Raw genomic sequence first — 19,283 nt, 5'->3', positions numbered from 1 at the left:
ATGAAAGTGAAGTCCCTATATAAGGAGTTATACACGGAAGTGCCTCAACATTTATATAAAAGACATTCGTAATGTGAAACAAACAAGTACTTTCTCTTGTTTTCTTTTTTACATTTTTTTCTCCTATGAGATGAGAAGGGAAAAAGAAAAAAGGAACAAGAAGTAATTCAATTAAAGCATGATGTCTTTTTTTTTTTTTTGTTCCTTGCAAATAAATTAATTATTCGGTAAGAACATATTATTTACCTAAACTAAAGATGACGACCCTAATATTATATGCTCTCCTCCTTGGACTATTACTAGAGCCAACATTAAATGAAAAATCACCTTTTTACTACTATATTCATACATTTGTTCTTTAGAACAGAAAAAAATAAAGAACCTGCTTAGAGCAGAATAAATTTTAGGGGTTGAATTTATGTCTCCACATCAATAAATCAGAACCTGTGGGGATTTCCTAGGTGACTGTATCTCAGTTTAGGGCTGAAAGGAAGGATTTGACTCAGAACCTCTGTTCCATAAAGCCGAGCTAGCGACGTATAAGTGACTATCCTGAGAATGACAACGTGAAGTGGATGGCAGGCTGCAACTTGTCTCGTTTTAACTAGGGATTTTTATCAAGAAGAAAGTATAGCTAAGGTATTTCTGCTCAGACAGAAATATTTTCAGGTGAGGACAGTGACCCACTGGTTACAGAAGAGCTTGTTTTCATTTGGGACAATATGTAATGATAAAGACAGGAGGACAGACAATGTCAAGGCAACAAGGAATCAACTCACAGCTCACCAGCCACGTTCGTGACAGGATCTCTCAGAGTCCTTTCGAAAACCAGTGAGCTCCTACAGCTCTGACACCCTTGGAAATATAAATATCATTAAATGAAAATAAGTCCTTTCAACAGTATGAAGTTTAATAAAAAATATATGGGAGGTTTTCAATTAAGAGATCGGTATAGTTGACATGAACATGCCTAATTCAAAATTTAAAAATTTAAGGCCAAAATATTAAGTCATTAAATTAAAAGAACTATACATGAACTATTACAGTTTTGAGTAGTATGAGAACAACTGTACATGAGAAAGAAATGCCTTTGTAAATAATAGAGTCTCAAAGCTAAGAAGTATTTTATGTCAAGTAATTTAAGGCCACATGGATTTGGAAGCTGTAAATTTACTTGGTTAGACCTCATTAATAAGCTGGCTTTGGTGAAGTTAGATTTGTTTAAAGTTCTTTTAACTAGAATAAAAATCTATGCCTTATAAAGAAATTCCTGAATAATTTGGAAGAATTGGAATTTCTGAAATATCACTTACAAAATTAAATTACAGATACAAAATTGTCTGTATGGTAAATGTAGATGAGGCAGTTCTTCCATCATCCATGGTGTTAATATTTCTTTTTTAAAAAAAGAAAATTCCTTTTCTTTTCCATCTGTAGTCTTTCCCACAGGGCCTTTTGCACAATGTCCATTTTTTTTTTTATGGCAATATCGTAAGAAACTTCCCACTACAGACTTCTAAAATAGCTAATGTAGTTTCCTTTCATTTATTAAAGGGTAAAATGGATTTACTTTTACTTATGGGCATTTAAATTGTAAATGAGGAACAAATGGACAAAATAATTCATGCCCTTCGGAAGCTTGCTGTTCTCAGTTAAAGGCTAATATTTTTTTCATGTCATTTATACTTTTAGGGGGATATTTTTTGGCATCCTAAATGCCTCTTGGTCATTTTTTCTTACTGATTTAATTTTTAGTTGCATAGTAAGATTGTATTGCTGATATGGACACTTTTCCTTGGTGTCAAAAAGAACTATATGTGAATTATTATTGTTTCAAGTAGCATCAAAACAACTATATATGATAAAAATACTTTAGTAAATGATGAAATTTTAAAGTTAAAAAGTATCTTACTTCCAATTTTTCCTTTCCTTGAGTATCGCGTAATTCAATGGAGGCAACACGAATTGACTTCTCTAGCCCTTTCTTAGAAGTATTATATTTAGAGGGCTCTGATGGACTTCTTGACAAAAGTGTTAGGCAACTGGGCAGGTATCACTTTGAGGCTAAGCCTACTCCATGGCTAAAATTGTTTTTGCAAAGACTGTACATTTTTAAACAAAGCCATCAGGAGCTCTTATGTAGGGACTTCCCACGTTGGAGAAAACACCACCTGTCTAACCAATGGGAAGGCTTTTTTCAGCACAGCAGCACATCTCTCTCCTCACCACCATCTGTTGGGGCAACACCATCTCCGATTCCCAGCAAGCCATCCATCCCCACGTGCTCATCTTCGCTGCTGTCCCCACTAAGGCTGATGAGTCCATAAAACCCTTTCAGCTCTCAATTTTTAAAGCGTGTCGTGCAGCCTTTTAACTGGAGTTTTAAAAGGCCTTTCTATCAGCCTGTTTTATACACCCTAATTCTCCAGCCACGTACACTCTGTGCCTTTCATTCAGTTACTAATTCCCTCGTGCAGATGGAAAAAGCAAATATACCTGACGCTGAGGAGAGGTCATTGAAATGGAGCTGAAAGTGTTCCATGAATAATATTTCTGTCCTTGTGTGTGTTGTTCTGTGGTCATGATGTCAACATCTTTTTCATCCCCAAGAAGAAGAAAATCTAGAGGGTGCGGTGGCTGAGGAAATGAAACCTGCCGCTCTTCCGGGCAAAGAGTGTGGGGCTGCTAAATCCTCAGCCCACCCCCAGGGCCTCAGTGGGGGCCGAGTGGAATCTAGTGCAGAGGAGCATATAGTTCCAGAAGACAGTGCCCTGGCAGGGGCTCCGCATGAGAAAAGTGTAAAAGAGGTCACGGAAGTGGCTCCAGAAGTAAAAATTCCTTCCTCTGCCAAGGAAGGTGTGTGTCTGTCAGGATTTGCATGTTTGCTGCAAATGCGCTGCCGTGGATTTCCCCAAGCGAATGCCTTTCCAACGCTGGCGCATCCCGCTGGGTCTTCTCATGATCATCAGACCACCATCTCAGGCTTCGTGAGCAGAGAGTGTGGCTTGCGCAGGTGCTGTGAGAGCTTGGTCGTCCCCGCTGTAGCTGGTTGTCCTTTGCCATGATACAATACGCTTTGCCTCGGGCTGATAATGCTGTGTGAACTCTTCTTGGTTTATCCCCTCCCTCCTCATCGCCAGTGTTTGCCAGTCACATTGCTAATACATGTATATTTTTTTTTTGTTTTTGTGTTTTGCGACAGCAATTCATATGCTTTTCTTTTTCAAACCCTAGAGCTGGATTTTCGCACATACAGGCTTAAATGATAGGATCGCTTTTGTTTGCAGCCGCAGAGTGCTATGTTTTTTTACGTGCTTCAACAAATGCTGATTTGGTTTCCTTCAGGTGCCCCATCAATGCTTCTCTTCTCCTTGTCTCTCCAGGGCAGCCAACTTCTTTATCATGCCTGCATCGCTTGAGTTTTCATTCATCTAGCCTTCATTACAAGTTTAAAATATTTTGTTACTCTCACTATAACAGGACACACAAGTCTAGTTCATAATAACCCATCTTCCAGAAAGTCACTGTCAAATCCTCTCCAGAGAACAACACCCAGCTCTGGTGACCACAGGAAATAATTTAAAATATAACAAGGACTCCAGAGACTCATGGGTTGGCGTATAAATGACAGCAAGACCATGCCATTTATTTGATGTCAAGTATATATGTTGCCGATACTAGCCAATATGTTGCTACCTGGCCATGTCCAAGAAATGAAATCAGGACTCTGGAAGAAAAATATTGTAATAGTTGACTCTTTTGAAAAAAAAAATGTCTTGCTCTTGTGACTTCCCGTTTATATAATCCAGAAGTCATGACTGGGAATTAATAAGTTTAGATTAAGTATAAACTGGCTCATCAATTCTTAGGTCGTGTATATAAAATTGACAGCAAATATATACTTTAATCACAGCTATCTTCTAAAACTTTGTGCCAGTAACTTGTAGTTTGCCCATAGGGGCCCTTGCAATTTTTCATCAAGTTATGTGAAACTGCTAATGCTTTTATCATTATGTATTTCTTGGCATCTGACCCACAGCCTGCCAGTTTATTTTCAAGTGAGAAAATCTGAACTATTCAATAACCATCCTTATTTATATAAGTCCTTGTACCCTGTTTATCTACTTCCATGATATGGATTAATTTCAACTTCTATCAATAGAATGAATAGAATTTTTTTTTCTTTTTCCTTCTAATTATGCACCATATGCTGTTTAGAAGAGACCCAATAAGCTTTTCTTGTTACATGTACACAGTTCACTTAGAACAGGACCTTACCCAGTACTAGGACATAAGGATTCCAGTCCTGACATCTCCATGCTCATTTTCAGTGAGCAGCATGCTTGCATGGTTCATAGCTTCCTTCTCCCTCCTGCCATTCATTTCCTGTTTGTAAGTATGATTTTAAGCTAACTGACAGAAAGCTGTTGCCTATTATCTTATTTAAAAATCAACCCGATTACTTCAGATTTACTTACAGCCTCGAAGATGGAATTCCCTGAGCAGCAGAAAATGCCTTCCTGTTTCGCTGAGCCTTTAGACAAGGATGAAAAGGAGTTCAAGATGCAGAGCAAGCCTGGTGAAGACTTTGAACACACTGCCTTAGTTCCTCAGCCAGAGACAACTAAAACTCCCCATGACAAAAAGGATATCCAAGGCACAGAAGGAGAAAAGTCACCTACCATTCCATTTGCGCAGACTTTTGGTACCAACCTTGAAGACATAAAACAGAGCCCAGAAGCAAGCATAGCAGTACCTAGCATTGGCCTCTCTGCAGAGCCAAAAGGTCAGAAAGACTGGTTCATCGAAATGCCGATGGAATCCAAGAAGGATGAGTGGGGTCTAGCTGCCCCAATATCTCCTGGTCCCTTGACACCCATGAGGGAAAAAGATGTACTAGAGGATATCCCAAGATGGGAAGGGAAGCAGTTTGACTCGCCCATGCCAAGTCCCTTTCACAGTGGAAGTTTCACTCTTCCCTTAGATACTATGAAGAATGAGAGAGTTGCAGAAGTGTCCAGACCCTTTGCCCCTGTCTTCTTCCAACCAGATGACAAAACGTCTCTGCAGGACACCACTGGTCTAGCTACTGCCAAAGATAGTTCCAGAGATGAGGAGCCACAGAAAGATAGAGCAGACAAGGTGGTAGATGTTCCAGTCTCAGAAGCTGCCACTTTACCCAAAGATGTTCATAGTCCATTTCTGGAAGGGTATGTCAGGGACAATGTTTCAGGGGAAGAAGAGAGTATCACAAATCAAGAGAAAAAAGAAACTTCAACACCCAGTGTACAGGAGCCAATGCTCACTGAAAATGAACCACAGACAAAGCTTGAAGAGAAAACAACTGTTTCCATTGAAGAAGCTGTGGCAAAAGAACATGAAACCCCAAAATTGAGGGATGATAAAACAGATGTAATTCAGATCTCCACTGAGCATTCTATCTCCAAAGAAGAACAGAAAGTCCAAGGACATGCAGCTGAAGAGTTAAAACAGGACTCCTTCCCTGTAAGTCTGGAACAAGCAGTTACAGATCTAGCCATGGCCTCCAAGACCTTGGAAAAAGTGCCAACTGAGCCAGAGGCAGTGAGTGAAAAGAGAGAAATCCAGGGACTTTTTGAGGAGAACATAGCTATCAAAGATAAGTTAGAAGGAGTTGGATCTGCAACAGTAGCTGAGGTTGATGTGCCATTTTATGAAGATAAATCTGGGATGTCCAAGTACTTTGAAACATCTACACTGAAAGAAGAAGTGACAAAGAGCAAACAGTTGGGCAGTGATTACTATGAACTGAGTGATGCGAGAGGAAGTACCGAGGAATCACTTGACACTGCATCTCCCAAGAATCAACCCGATGAAAAGGAACTTCCGGCCAAAGAATCCCAGCCGAGCGCTCCAGCACAAGAAGCAGGGTACAGCACTCTGGCCCAGGGTTATCCATCTGATTATCCACCTGAGTTACCTGAAGAACCAAGTTCTCCTCAAGAAAGAATGTTCACTATTGACCCAAAAGTTTATGGGGAGAAAAGAGGCCTTCACAGTAAGAACAAGGATGATCTGACACTGAGTCGAAGTTTAGGGCTTGGTGGTAGGTCTGCCATAGAACAAAGAAGCATGTCCATCAATTTGCCCATGTCTTGCCTCGATTCCATTGCCCTTGGGTTTAACTTTGGCCGTGGCCATGATCTCTCCCCTCTGGCTTCTGATATTCTAACCAACACTAGCGGAAGCATGGATGAAGGAGATGATTACCTGCCGCCCACCACACCGGCAGTAGAGAAAGTCCCTTGCTTCTCAACAGAGAGCAAAGAGGAAGAAGGGAAGACGGAGGAAGCAAAAACAACTGGCGAGCAGACCATTCAAGTTGAAACATCTTCTGAGTCACCCTTCCCAGCCAAAGAATATTATAAAAATGGTACTGTCATGGCCCCTGATCTGCCTGAGATGCTAGATCTGGCAGGAACCAGGTCCAGATTAGCTTCTGTGAGTGCAGAGGCTGAGGTCGCCAGGAGGAAATCAGTCCCGTCAGAGGCTGTGGTTGCTGAGAGTAGTACAGGTTTGCCACCTGTCACTGATGAAAACCAAGTCACTGTAAAACCTGACAGTCAGCTTGAAGACATGGGATACTGTGTGTTCAATAAATACACAGTCCCTCTCCCATCACCAGTTCAAGACAGTGAGAATCTGTCAGGAGAGAGTGGTTCATTTTATGAAGGAACCGATGACAAGGTCCGTAGAGATTTGGCCACAGACCTTTCCCTGATTGAAGTAAAACTTGCAGCTGCTGGAAGGGTCAAAGAAGAGATTGCTGCCAAGAAAGAGGCATCTTCACCCACATCTGCTGACAAATCAGGACTGAGTAGGGAGTTCGACCATGACAGGAAACCTAGCGACAAACTGGATACTGTCCTAGAGAAGAGCGAAGAGCATGTCGATTCAAAAGAACATGCCAGGGAGACAGAAGAGGCCAGTGATAAAGTAGAGCTCTTCGGATTAGGTATAACCTATGAGCAAGCCTCCACCGATGTACTGGCAACAACAACTAAAGATGCATCGCCTGAGAAAGCAGAAAAAGGTCTCAGTTCAGTGCCAGAGGTAGCTGAGGTAGAGCAAACCACAAAAGCCGATCAAGGTCTAGATTTTGCTGCAAAGCTAGCTGAGCAGAGTCAGTTAGATATAAAAGTCAGTGACTTTGGACAGATGGCATCGGGGATGAATGTGGATGCTGGAAGAGCCACAGAGCTTAAGTTCGAGGCTTTACCCCAAGAAGCAGATACATTCATGGGTGTTGAGTCTGGCCACATGAAAGAAGGTGTCAAAGTCAATGAAACAGAAGTCAAAGAGAAGGTGGCAAAGCCCGACTTGGTGCATCAGGAGGCTGTAGACAAGGAAGAGTCCTACGAGTCTAGTGGTGAGCACGAAAGCCTCACCATGGAGTCTCTGAAGCCTGATGAGGGCAAGAAGGAAATCTCTCCAGAGTCATCACTCATTCAAGATGAAGTTGCCCTAAAACTGTCTGTGGAAATCCCTTGCCCGCCTCCTGTTTCAGAGGCTGGTTCATCCACTGATGAGAAAGCTGAGGTCCAAATGGAATGTATTCAGCTGCCCAAGGAAGAGAGCACAGAGACTCCGGATATACCTGCCATACCTTCTGATGTCACCCAGCCACAGCCTGAAGCAATTGTGTCTGAACCAGCAGAAGTCCCAAGTGAGGAAGAAGAGATAGAAGCTAGAGGAGAATATGACAAACTGCTCTTCCGTTCAGATACCCTCCAGATGACTGACCTGGTTGTCCCGGGAAGTAGGGAGGAATTGGTGGAGACCTGCCCAGGTGAGCACAAAGGTGTGATTGAGTCTGTGGTGACCATCGAGGATGATTTCATCACTGTAGTGCAAACCACGACTGATGAAGGGGAGTCGGGGTCCCATAGTGTGCGCTTTGCAGCTCTAGCTCAGCCTGAGGAAGAAAGGAGGCCATGCCCTCATGATGAAGAGCTTGAGGTAGAGATGGCAGCAGAAGCCCAGGCAGAACCCAAGGATGGCTCTCCAGATGCTCCAGCTGAGAAAGAAGAGGTTGCATACTCGGAATACAAAACAGAAACCTATGACGATTACAAGGACGAGACCACCATTGATGACTCCATCATGGATGCCGACAGCCTGTGGGTGGACACTCAAGGTGTGCTTCTTTTTCAATCTTCTCCTAAACAAACAAAAAACTGGTAGCCTAGTGGGGAATTTGGTTTTCACTTTAAACCTTAAAAGAAGTAAGTCTGTATTTACTTTACGTTGTATTAAATATATGAAGGGTTTTGTGCCTCTGTCACTAATGTTCTCACTGTTCTTGTTGCCGTGGTTTGCTTTGATCCACAGATGATGATAGAAGCATCATGACAGAACAGTTAGAAACTATTCCTAAAGAGGAGAAAGCTGAGAAGGAAGCTCGGAGACCATCTCTCGAGAAACATAGAAAAGAAAAACCTTTTAGAACCGGGAGAGGCAGAATTTCCACTCCTGAAAGAAAAGTAGCTAAAAAGGAACCTAGCGCGGTCTCCAGGGATGAAGTGAGAAGGAAAAAAGGTTCATTTAACAATCACTTCTTTTCAAATGCGTTTTTTTTTTAAATTAATTTGTTATTACTCTTTTGAAAAAAAGCAACTGCCTAACTGGTTACTTATGAAAATCTTGTTCATTTTTGTTCCAATTGTTCACTTTCTTTCCTGATGGTATGCTTTTTTTGTGTTTTCTTATTCATAGCAGTTTATAAGAAGGCTGAACTTGCTAAAAAAACAGAAGTTCAGGCCCACTCTCCTTCCAGGAAATTCATTTTAAAACCTGCTATCAAATACACTAGACCAACTCATCTCTCCTGTGTTAAGCGGAAAACCACAGGTGACTGTTCAATTCTGCAATGTGGCTGGCAAACATGGTTGTGTATTTTTTTAATCTCATTACTGTAGAAGCTTCTTCGTTTTGTTTTACTTCCAAATCTCAGCAATCATGAACAGTTTCGCTATTAAGTGTCTCGTATCATTATTCTTTTTTTTTTTTGTTCCCTCCCTGCAGAAAAGGTCATGACCATCTGTTTCTTTGTCATGCTCAGACATAACAGTGCGTGATTGTATCTTGGCATTGTGCTCTAGTGTCACGTTCTGGGGATCCCTATTTTCATTCTGTGTGTTTGGTTAGACGATGGCGATGAATTTAACCGTGGTATGCATTCTCATTATTTTGCTTATTTATCTCCTCCATGCTTAAATCCATGTATATTTGTCCGATTTTCTCTCTTGTTACTGCCAAATCTGTTACTGATGTTGACTTTACTGAGACAATGTATACTGACTTAGATATTGGAAATGAAAAAACTCCTGGAGTAAGACTAATTTTCAAGATTATTTTTCTTAGGATGGAAAAAAAAAAAGAAGAAAGGAAGGAAGGAAGTGATGTCTATCCTATCAGATTTTATTCGTCATGTTCAAAATGAACACCTTTACAGTCTCCTGTGCTTCAACTTCGGAATTTTCTTTAAGATATTCATCCAAACTGTCAAATGTTCTAACAATGTGTAGGATTCTAAGTTAAAACTCCACTCCCTCAGAGTTAGTTAAATTAGAAATAAATGAATTTTCTATAATTTCAGCCCTGGGGAGGCAAAGGCAGGTGAGTGTCTGGGCAGATCTCCAGCGTGAGTCTAGTCTGGGCCGCACTGAGGGACCTGGGCTACATATGAGAGAGGGAGACATTTCAGCTTTGATTCCCACCTACTTCTGATTCTCCCAAAACTACACACCCATAGCTTAAAAATCTGGTAGATCAAAAGAATGAAACATGGAAAAAATCATCAGAAAGTGGGCTTTAGTGACGGCTTTATAAACATTATAAACATATATTGTTATAAACATCTATTGTGCTTACAGAGGACCTGAGTTTAGTTCCCGGAAACCACATGTCAATCCACAACCTTTATAACTCCAGTTACAGTGGATTCAGTCCCATCTTCTGGGCTCTATGCGCACTGCACATTTCTTGTACACTCACATTCAGGCAAAACACCATATACAATAACATATTTTTTTTAAATCAATCGTAGTGAAAATCTATACACCTCTCTACAATGCAATTTTATTTTGAAATTTCACTGTAGAATAGCAGTATTTACTTTGTGCACCTAATTATGGAACAGTTATCTTAATTTTAAAATTTCTTGGTATTTCTATAGATATTCTTCTATTCTATGAAATATCAAGAAAAACTATGCTCCTTTTGATTATGCATTACAAATGGCTTAATATAAAGTTTTGGGTCACTTTAAAGATTGGGAGTGGCATCATGAACCTTACTGAGAAAAAGATCAGAATCATTGATCTTCTAGAACCAAAAGTCACTAGTATTTTTGTTTGTTTAGATTTTATATTGGGGGCTTGCATTTCTGAGTTCTGTGTTTTTTGAGACAAAGTATTTGTAGATAGTTTAGGCCATCCTTGAGTTCATGATCCTCCTGTCTTAGCATTCCCAGTGTCTGAATTGCAAGCATGCAACACCATGCTTGGCCAAAGTTCCAAGTAGTGTGTGTTTGTGTTCTACATATAGGAACCAGATGGTGCCTTTTATGCAAGAATAATACCTAAGCCAGGATTTGAATTTGGAAGGCTCTTCTGTACACAAATCTTGAGAAAGACTCGATACAGAGCACTTCAAAGTTAGAAGTCAGGAGTTAACATACCATCTCCGCATCTTGTGTTTTGATTAGTTAACTAAGTCTGTTAAGTTGTCAGAAGTTTTATTTCACTCGGAGAGATGCTTAGGGAAGTAGAATCTCTTGAGCTGAATATTAAGAAATCCTGTATCCTACCTGGAAAGCCGAAGAGGCTATAGAGTTGTGGAATTTCAGAGGAAATATTAAATAGTTTGTTAATCTTTTGTATGACATGACTCCATGTCATTGGCACTCACTTCGCCATACGGAAATCCAGCCCTCCCTCCTTATATTTCTTCTTAAAGGAAATTTAAGTTTTCAGATTGACTAGGGTCTTCCCTTATTCTGCTTGAATGTCAAGAGAACCCAGCAGGAAACGTATACAAAATGCAGATGTTCTTGAATCAAAACAAACTACATATATGTGTTGCAGGAACTTCAGATGTGTCATAGAAGGAGTGGATGACATTTTCACTGCCTCTTGAAAAAAAAAATCAATGCTCTTATCTGCAAAGTCCTTCTAGCTGTCCTGCACATAAAAAAGTACACTGTAGGCAGGCATTGCCTCGATGTAAGAGCTCACATAGCATAGGATCTTTTTTTTTTTTTTTTTTTTTCAGAAATGGCTTTTAAGGCTACTTTTTTTTTCATGAAGATTTTCTACCAAAGAAAATTAAGGAGAAAGCAAACATACAGGCTAGAGGGTTTTCCTTCTGAGGATATATCTGAGGATATTAGTCAAATACTGATTTTTTTAAACACAAAGGATTGTCTTATATTGTGAGATTTTTTTTTTAATCAAGTCAGGTAAGTCATCCACACAGAATGTGCTGGAAATGATGGAATTTAAAGAGACCAGAAGCAAACAACAGCAGTAACAGATGTGGTAACGGTGTCATACAGGAAGTGCATGCCTAGAACACATTTTGTACTTGCTGAGCTTGAAGTCTCTCATTCTCTGTCCCTGAGAAGTTGTTTTCCTTCCCTTCTTGCGGTACAATTTCACCTCAGACAAGTGTGTCAATCATACTGCAAAGCGAAGAGTTGCACAGGCAAAGGGTTTGCTGATCATGACACCCTAGGAGGTAAAATGAAGGAGCTGTAGGTAAGCCAGTGGCTTCTAGAAAAAGAGGGTTGGACATTTCTGTATCATTCCAACCCCCTTCCCCCCGATCTCTCCAAAAAGAAGAAAAAAAAAGAAAAAGAAAATCATATCCCGTTCCTTTATTCAGGCAGCACTTGCTTTGATGTTCTGCGACTTTTGGTCTGAAGACTGTATGTGTATGTAAAGAGCACCTTGGTGACCCATAGAAAATGAGGGTGTGCACTGTGCTCCCTTGTACTTGAGTAGACACTGATCTGTGTTAATTTGCACATGCTAGTCGGAGCCACATAATGCATTACTGTTACCCAAGTTTGTTTGGCTATTGAATTTGAGCCTCAAAAGCAAGAGAATTGCACTTTGCATCAGGCTCAGGACATAGTAGAACGCTCCAATATTAGAAGACACATTTGTGTGGGTTTTAGAGACTTAACTGTTTGTTCCTTTTCAACAGCAGCAAGTGGTGAATCAGCTCCGGCCCCCAGTGCATTTAAACAGGCGAAGGACAAAGTCACTGTGAGTAGAACAAGTTTTGTCCTGTCCTCCATTCTACTTTTGGTATTCATCCAGTGTCTTACAAACTTTAGTTATTGTGAAGACAATTGTACTTATGTTTAAATGTTTAAATGTTTACTTATGTTTTATGTTGAAAACTGTTAGCTCACCCAAGATGATCTCTGGAGCATCCAAGCCAAAACTGACATCATCTAGAATGATCACTCATGGCAGTTGGTGAGGACACAGTTTGGCTTGCTCTCTGTTAGGAAGATAGGGAAGATAGAACACAGAAAACTGCACAATGAGTTGGCAAAAATGGGGAAGAGCAATTCGCTTATATTTCATAGAACCAACTTTAGCTTTTATAATTACTATACTGTTTTACATTTTCATTACAAAGTAAGTCTAGATGAAACTATGTGGATGAGTAAGAAGTAAAATTAAGTATAACTTATTTCACTAAAGATGGCTAGAGTTACCATGTTGATTTTTAAAAAGTTTATTTTTTTCCTTTATAGGTTTAGTACAAAAAAAGAAACAGCATGTATTTGATTTTTAATTTAATAGTAAGCAGTATTTGTTATTTTAAATTTTTATTAATTTATTTATTTACTTTACATCTCCAACATAGCTTCCCCTCCCTCCTCTTCTTTCAGTCCCTAATAGTAAGCATGCTTAATAACCATTTTAATGACAACATGACTTTCCACTATGTTTTAAAAAGAAAAAATAATAATATGAAGTTCTTTTATTCTTTTAATAATTGGAAGAAAAATAAAAAGCTCTACTAAAGAAATCATATATTTATAGTGAACAGTTTGATGCCAATAAGTAGCTAATGAGACAATTTTGCATCCCACAATCACATATGATATATAAATCACAGTTCTTAGTTTATCAGATGTGGTAACACTTTATACTTCTACTTTCCTATTAATATAGACGGTGTTTTGTTTCCAATACTGGCCAAATTTTTGGTAATCATTTCAAACTCAGGGTCTTTATTTAATAAGGGGAAAAACTCTATATGAGTACTTACAAATTAGACACATGCCTTAATAAATGGCAAGTAATATAACTTATTTATTGACTTAGTTAATATGAGGCTGTATTTTGATGACAATATGATAGTGATATTTGGATCACTAGTGTCTATTTCTGACTTTAAAAAAACTAGTATTTTTATCATGTCTGAATCTTAAATATTTTTAGTTATGTGATCTTTTATTCCTATATCTTAATTTTCTAAAATTTCCTGTATAATTATTTAGTTAAGAAAATTAAACATAGTAATTTTATAAAATAATATAGTACCTACATATAGTAGTCATTGAATATTCATTAAAGAAGACTAATTATTAGTTGATATTATATTATTTTTAAAATACAAAATAATTCAGTCACAGATACAGAAAATGACTCTGAAAAGTTCCTCTTTAGAAAAAGTTTCAAGTGGACATTATTTGGAAAAACTTTAGAAAATTTTGAAGTTGCCTCAGGACCAAGTAACTCATTTGTTTGGCATTTAATAATTAACTTTAAACAGATGCTATATGCATTATTTCCATAAAGTAAATGTTTTCCCTTTTAAATACCATTTAGCTCATGTTTCTAAAGAAAAGTTTACTCTATTGTTTCTACTTTTGTTTTATCATTTGTTTCCTCCTAATACCTAATGTATTTTGTTAAAAACCTCGAATTCCTTCACATTTGGTGTAGTTCTAATAACTTGAATCCAACCCAGAATTTTCAGCTGCTCTTCATTATTAAACTCACCAAACCCTTTTACTTCATTTAGATTTGGGGTAGTAGTATATTTAATATCACTGCCTGTCTCATTTTTCAATTAGAGGCAATCTAGTTATTGCATTCTTCTTTCCTGGTTTTGAAATTCATTCTTTTCTGGTAAGATCAGTCAAGAAATGATGATTTGTGCTCATGCAATTACACTTCCCACTCAAAGTGCTGGTCCTGCAGAGGAAGGAGAGCAGAAGGGTCTGTGGAGTTAGAGCTTAGAATGAAACCCTCAGTTTCATCCTCTATTTTTATAACAGCTCAGTCAAATTAATTGTTGAGTTAATCTTTCTTGGTTTCGTCATTCCTGCCCGTATTTCTAACAGTATCTCCCAGGCATCGTTGCCTCTATCAGAGTTACCAATCCAACCCACTTTTCCCTGCATGCAGCCTCCCCAGGATTTAGCCTTACTTGTAAATTAAATCCTGTGGATCTTTTGTTGGTAATCTCTTCAGTGCTGATCATAGGACTGTTGTATACCCATGAGAATCATATTAAGTCAATAGAATAGTTTGGACGGTTTCGGTTTTGCTCCTAAAATGGTCTTATCCAATGATTCTTATCATCTTTCTCGTTGGGTTCATGCAGATGATCTAAAAAATAATTTTTTCTTCATCTTTAAGGTAATATTTACTGTGACTGTGCCTTAAATATGCATTCTTCCAAGATTTTTTAAAAACTTGATCAAGATTTGGCTAGTAGGACCTTCATAAAGGCTACACTTATTAGAGGAGCAATTCCTATGAGTGACACGCTCTAACTGCAGCATAACCGGAGAATCTGCAGACTGTGTGGGGACCTCATACATTAAATCCGTAAAGAATATTTTATCTGTTCTTGTTAAATAAGAACCTTATATGAAACCTTAAGGCAATCCAGAATTTACCGTTTGCCATTGTCTCTTATTCTAGCTCATAATAAGATTTGCTTATTGCCATTATATTATTCTTATCTTTAGGCTGATTTTCTGATCAGTTTTTTAATTGAAATGTGGAATTTGTGAATTTAGGGACTCGTATTGAAATCCCTGTAACTGGGGTGATTTTGCTCACACACACACAAAAAAATATTAGCAGTTTGTAATTTCCCATGATTGGCCATTGTGCCAATTTTCTTCACCTCCAGATAAAGAACACTTCAGAGAGCATATTTCCCCTGCCTTCACAAAGCCACTGAAAAAGAAATAACTAACTTCCTTTCAAAGTGAGTTCACTGAAAATAATGTGCATTATGTATGTATATCCAGGCGCATAGCATGTGCAATGGGAGTTGCTGTCACAAACCTTGTATAGCTGACTACTCAGAATAGCCCATCTATTTAGAGAGACAGGAACACCTCGAAATGTTTCCTTTTCCTGAACAACTATTCAGAAGAGAACAGCCTATCATGTCTTTTCAGGGATTGCCCATGCCTCCTTTGTGAATCCACACTTCAGAACCAACGTCTAGTATGACCTTCAGCCATGAGAGATTTTTGACGCCAATCTGCTTCTTCCTAAAAAATAAAAATAAAATAATAATAATTGTTTTACACATCACCATTTTACGGGGTTGGTTACAGTGTTTCCACTCTGAGTCCTGTCTTTCATCTCATTTGGTCAAGTTCTAAAATTCCTGGCTCCCATGTCATGTCATCTTTTGAGCACGTGACAGTGCACATGCTTTGGGCTTCCAGTGTCTGAGCCTAAGCAATACTCTTCATTCTCCCATTCTTCCAGCTACTTCCACTGCCTCATCACCACTTCACAATTATTAATTGTTTGCCTGCTGTGTGTGAAGCATAAACAGAGCATTTGAAAGTAAAAAGGTAAATAGCATGATGTCTGTTTTAGATCAGACACATACTGGCTCAAATGCTTAGCACTGTTCTTGCGTTTACATACAGCTTGACTAAATTCCATTTGAAAAAGAAAATGCTACTCAGTAAGCATCCCCTTTTCTCACATATTCATCTGTCACTGTTTATAGCTGCGTGACGAAGGTTTTACTAAAAGCAAGCATCTAGGTTCTTACGTGTTTGTGTATTTTGTATTTTTCTTCTACTTTATAGTTTCATTTATTGGGTACTTTTTTGTTTTCTTTCATGGGTAGGATTCTACTTTGTCAAAGAGTCCTGGGAATGTGCATAATATGTGGCAGTAATAATGAAATTATAACGATATGGTATAGTTACATATCTAGGGAACAGGTAGTTGTGTTCATGAGTGGAATGTTATACTAGAAAGCTCTTCGTCTAGTCCATTCTACTAATAAACAGTCATGCTAATGAAGCTTTTCGTCAGATTAGCAATGTCTGAAGAACACTTTTATAAATTCATTCCATCTACATTCTTGTCTAAAAATTAAAATTCACAATTCATTTTCAAAAATGTGATTCCAAGATAATAAACTCAGTCTGATAGGACACCTGGAAACTATAAACTCTACATAATGAAATAGAAAGTTGTATTAGCATATTAACCTTGGTGGTGTATTGAAAGAGAATTTACCAGAAACGCTGTTGTGTAGTTAGGATGAACCTAATGTCTTTGTTTTTCCTAATCAGGATGGAATAACCAAGAGCCCGGAAAAGCGATCTTCCCTCCCGAGACCTTCCTCCATCCTCCCTCCTCGCAGGGGTGTGTCAGGAGACAGGGAGGAGAACTCATTCTCTCTGAACAGCTCCATCTCTTCAGCACGACGGACCACAAGTACGTTATCCTAGATGCCTTTGCTTTGATCATTGTCTAATCCCGTAAATGAAAAAGAAATGCTTAAGTACAATGTGCTTGTACTTAAAAGACATTATTGTCATAGGTAAGAATTAAAAAGTCTACGTGGTAGATTGTTCCAAAACAATTCTTTGATGGAAGAAATGGGAATAGATTGTATTCATATCTACTGAGTTGGAGATAGTCATTTTTAGAAAGATGTTTCTCTCTTGTTTCAAAGTTAAAACAGAAGAATTCTAAAAAGAAAATAGGAAACAATACCCTTCACAATAGCCACAAATAACATAAAGTACTTTGGTTATAACTCTAACCAAGCAAGTGAAAGTCTTGTTTGAAAAAAACTTCAAGTCTCTGAAAAGAAATTAATAGAAAAAAACACCCATCGAGTTGCTATAGATATCTAAACAAGGTTAACTCTTATTAGAATTCAACATCTTAAAATCTAAATGGAAAAAAAAATCAATGAAAATAACCAAAAACTCAAGGCTAGAGGGATAGTCAATAGGTAAAGTACTTCTACAAAAGCAGGAGAACCTGCATTGAACTTTCTAGCACTGGTGTAAACTGGGCGCAGTGCTGGGCATCTATAACCCCAGGCCTGAGTGGGGCAGAAGAGTCCCTTTCTCCAGCGGCCAGAAAGCTCAGCCAAGCCTATGAGCCTCAAGTTCAGCAAGAGGCCCTGAGTCAAAATATAACACAGAGAACGGTAAGACACCTGATGTCAACCCCAAATTTCTACACACATAACCTACTCATAAACAGACACAGAGAGAAAAATGAAAGTTCTCCTCAGTTTCTCAGGAAAAAAAAAAAAAATGTGTGCCAAATGACCTTTAACATAATGTGTCCTATCCAACGTTTTTGATTCCTTCGGCCCACGGTGGACTGATCCACAGTGATAGCAAGCTGTGTGGTGTGTGTAATGTTTCAGTCTTTACACCGTAGTTTACACTGTTGCCGGGGGCCGGCCGTCTTATCAATCCTGTATCCGATTATTATCCATTCAGTGAAAATAGGTACCACTTTTAGCATGTATTAGACACAAAACATTTAAGGTGTGCTTTCTACTTGACTGAGTTAACAGTTCTGATGGTGATATGTTAGCAGCTTCGATTCGGTGACAAGAAACTAACCTAACAGACAGGAGAACCGTATTGAATGCTACACAGGCACCTGGATTTGGTCTTCAGTCCACTGCTAACTTCACAGTTCTTAACAGCTCAGTACTGATTTGGAAGAAACAGTATGCTCTATAAAAGTACGTGGAGAACCAGACCTCGGTAATTTAAAAACTTGTATATAATGATGGAAACTGCCACTACTGTCATATTGGAGCTGATGTTAATTCAACATTTGCTTTCAGAAAATGGTAATAATAATTGTCCTATTGAGGTGTAACATGATACTTAGCTATTTTGTCTACAGTGAAAATATTCTCGTCTTTTAAAGACTTATGCCCAACGTCATTTAGTTTTAGGAAATATCTGCATCCTTTGAAGTCTGTGATAGAAACACTTTGAAAACTTCAAAACTCTTTTTCCATAGCAAAAATAAATTGTTGAAATAAACAAGCAGAGAGGATATGTAAGAGTTGGAATCTCTAGGGACGCGACATTCTCTCCAAATATCTAGGGTTGGAATTGGACACACACATACATACACAAGAGGAGGGTGAGGCAAAGATGTTCTCCAAAAGAACAGCTTCAGTTATGCCTGTATCTGTTGCTATAGAAACAAAACGGCACTTTCCACATAAACCCACCTCTTTGAGCCACCCTGTCCTGCCCTTTAAGAGGTTGTCTGTATTTAAACTGCTTCGTATAATGTTCTGAGCCAATCCTGCTATGATTTTCTAACTTCACATTGTTCACAAGTCTGTCGCATTGTGTCATTTGATAGCAAGTATAACTGACATGTGGACATCTACAAATATTGAGTCTATTTTAGCTGTGCACAGCAATAGCAAAAACATACATAGACAACTAGAAGGGCAATCGTTTCACCCTCCTTTATTTGCCTGCTGTCTCCTTAACTACACACGGGAATGTCCTGGCATTTACACAGCCTTTGAAAAGATTTGAAGGAAACAGCACTGTGCAGGAATCTCATGATTGCTGGGAGAATGGAACCTGTGTGATCCTGGATGTGATAAAGATGGGCGCTTGGTTCACTTAGCTCAAGGTACAATAAAACCATCTTATTAAATGTGTTAGTTTGGAACTTTCTGAGCTCTCAATACAAACTGGGGAGGTTAACATTTAACCCCTCCCCCAGGCTAAAACTATGGGAAGTAAATACACAGTTCTGCTGTGTCGTGTGTATGTCTGAGTCTCAGAATGGATGTACTTGCAGAGAGAATTGGATGATCCATGTGCCATTCAGGAGTCCTCCCACAAGCAGTCCACAGAACATGGTAAATGTAGGCTGCTTCCTGCCTCTGGTCATCCATATGCCTCACGAACCACACAAATGGAAGAATACTTC

The 19,283-nt window shown here is 38.8% G+C and overlaps 1 protein-coding gene across 18 annotated transcripts in view; it reads left to right on the top strand.

Annotated features, from left to right (window-relative positions):
- The window catches only part of Map2 (microtubule associated protein 2), a 91,021-nt gene that overhangs the window by 53,763 nt on the left and 17,975 nt on the right, over nt 1-19,283 (top strand). For 2 of the 18 annotated variants that reach the window (XM_055616457.1, XM_055616453.1), the window contains exons 5-10: nt 2,611-2,856; nt 4,469-8,176; nt 8,371-8,577; nt 8,758-8,889; nt 12,250-12,311; nt 16,634-16,778. In XM_055616457.1, coding sequence (XP_055472432.1) covers nt 2,611-2,856; nt 4,469-8,176; nt 8,371-8,577; nt 8,758-8,889; nt 12,250-12,311; nt 16,634-16,778 — 4,500 coding nt within the window. Of the gene's footprint in view, nt 1-2,610; nt 2,857-4,468; nt 8,177-8,370; nt 8,578-8,754; nt 8,890-12,249; nt 12,312-16,633; nt 16,779-19,283 lie in introns of all 18 variants that reach the window. The other 16 variants (XM_055616456.1, XM_055616454.1, XM_055616455.1 and 13 more) reach the window with 10 other exon arrangements.

Source organism: Psammomys obesus, unplaced genomic scaffold, assembly GCF_907164565.1.
Source record: "Psammomys obesus unplaced genomic scaffold, mPsaObe1.curated_primary_1811, whole genome shotgun sequence".
NCBI lineage: Eukaryota > Metazoa > Chordata > Mammalia > Rodentia > Muridae > Psammomys > Psammomys obesus.
The sequence above is the reverse complement of the archived record's forward strand: the minus strand, read 5'-3'. Positions and strand labels throughout refer to the sequence as shown.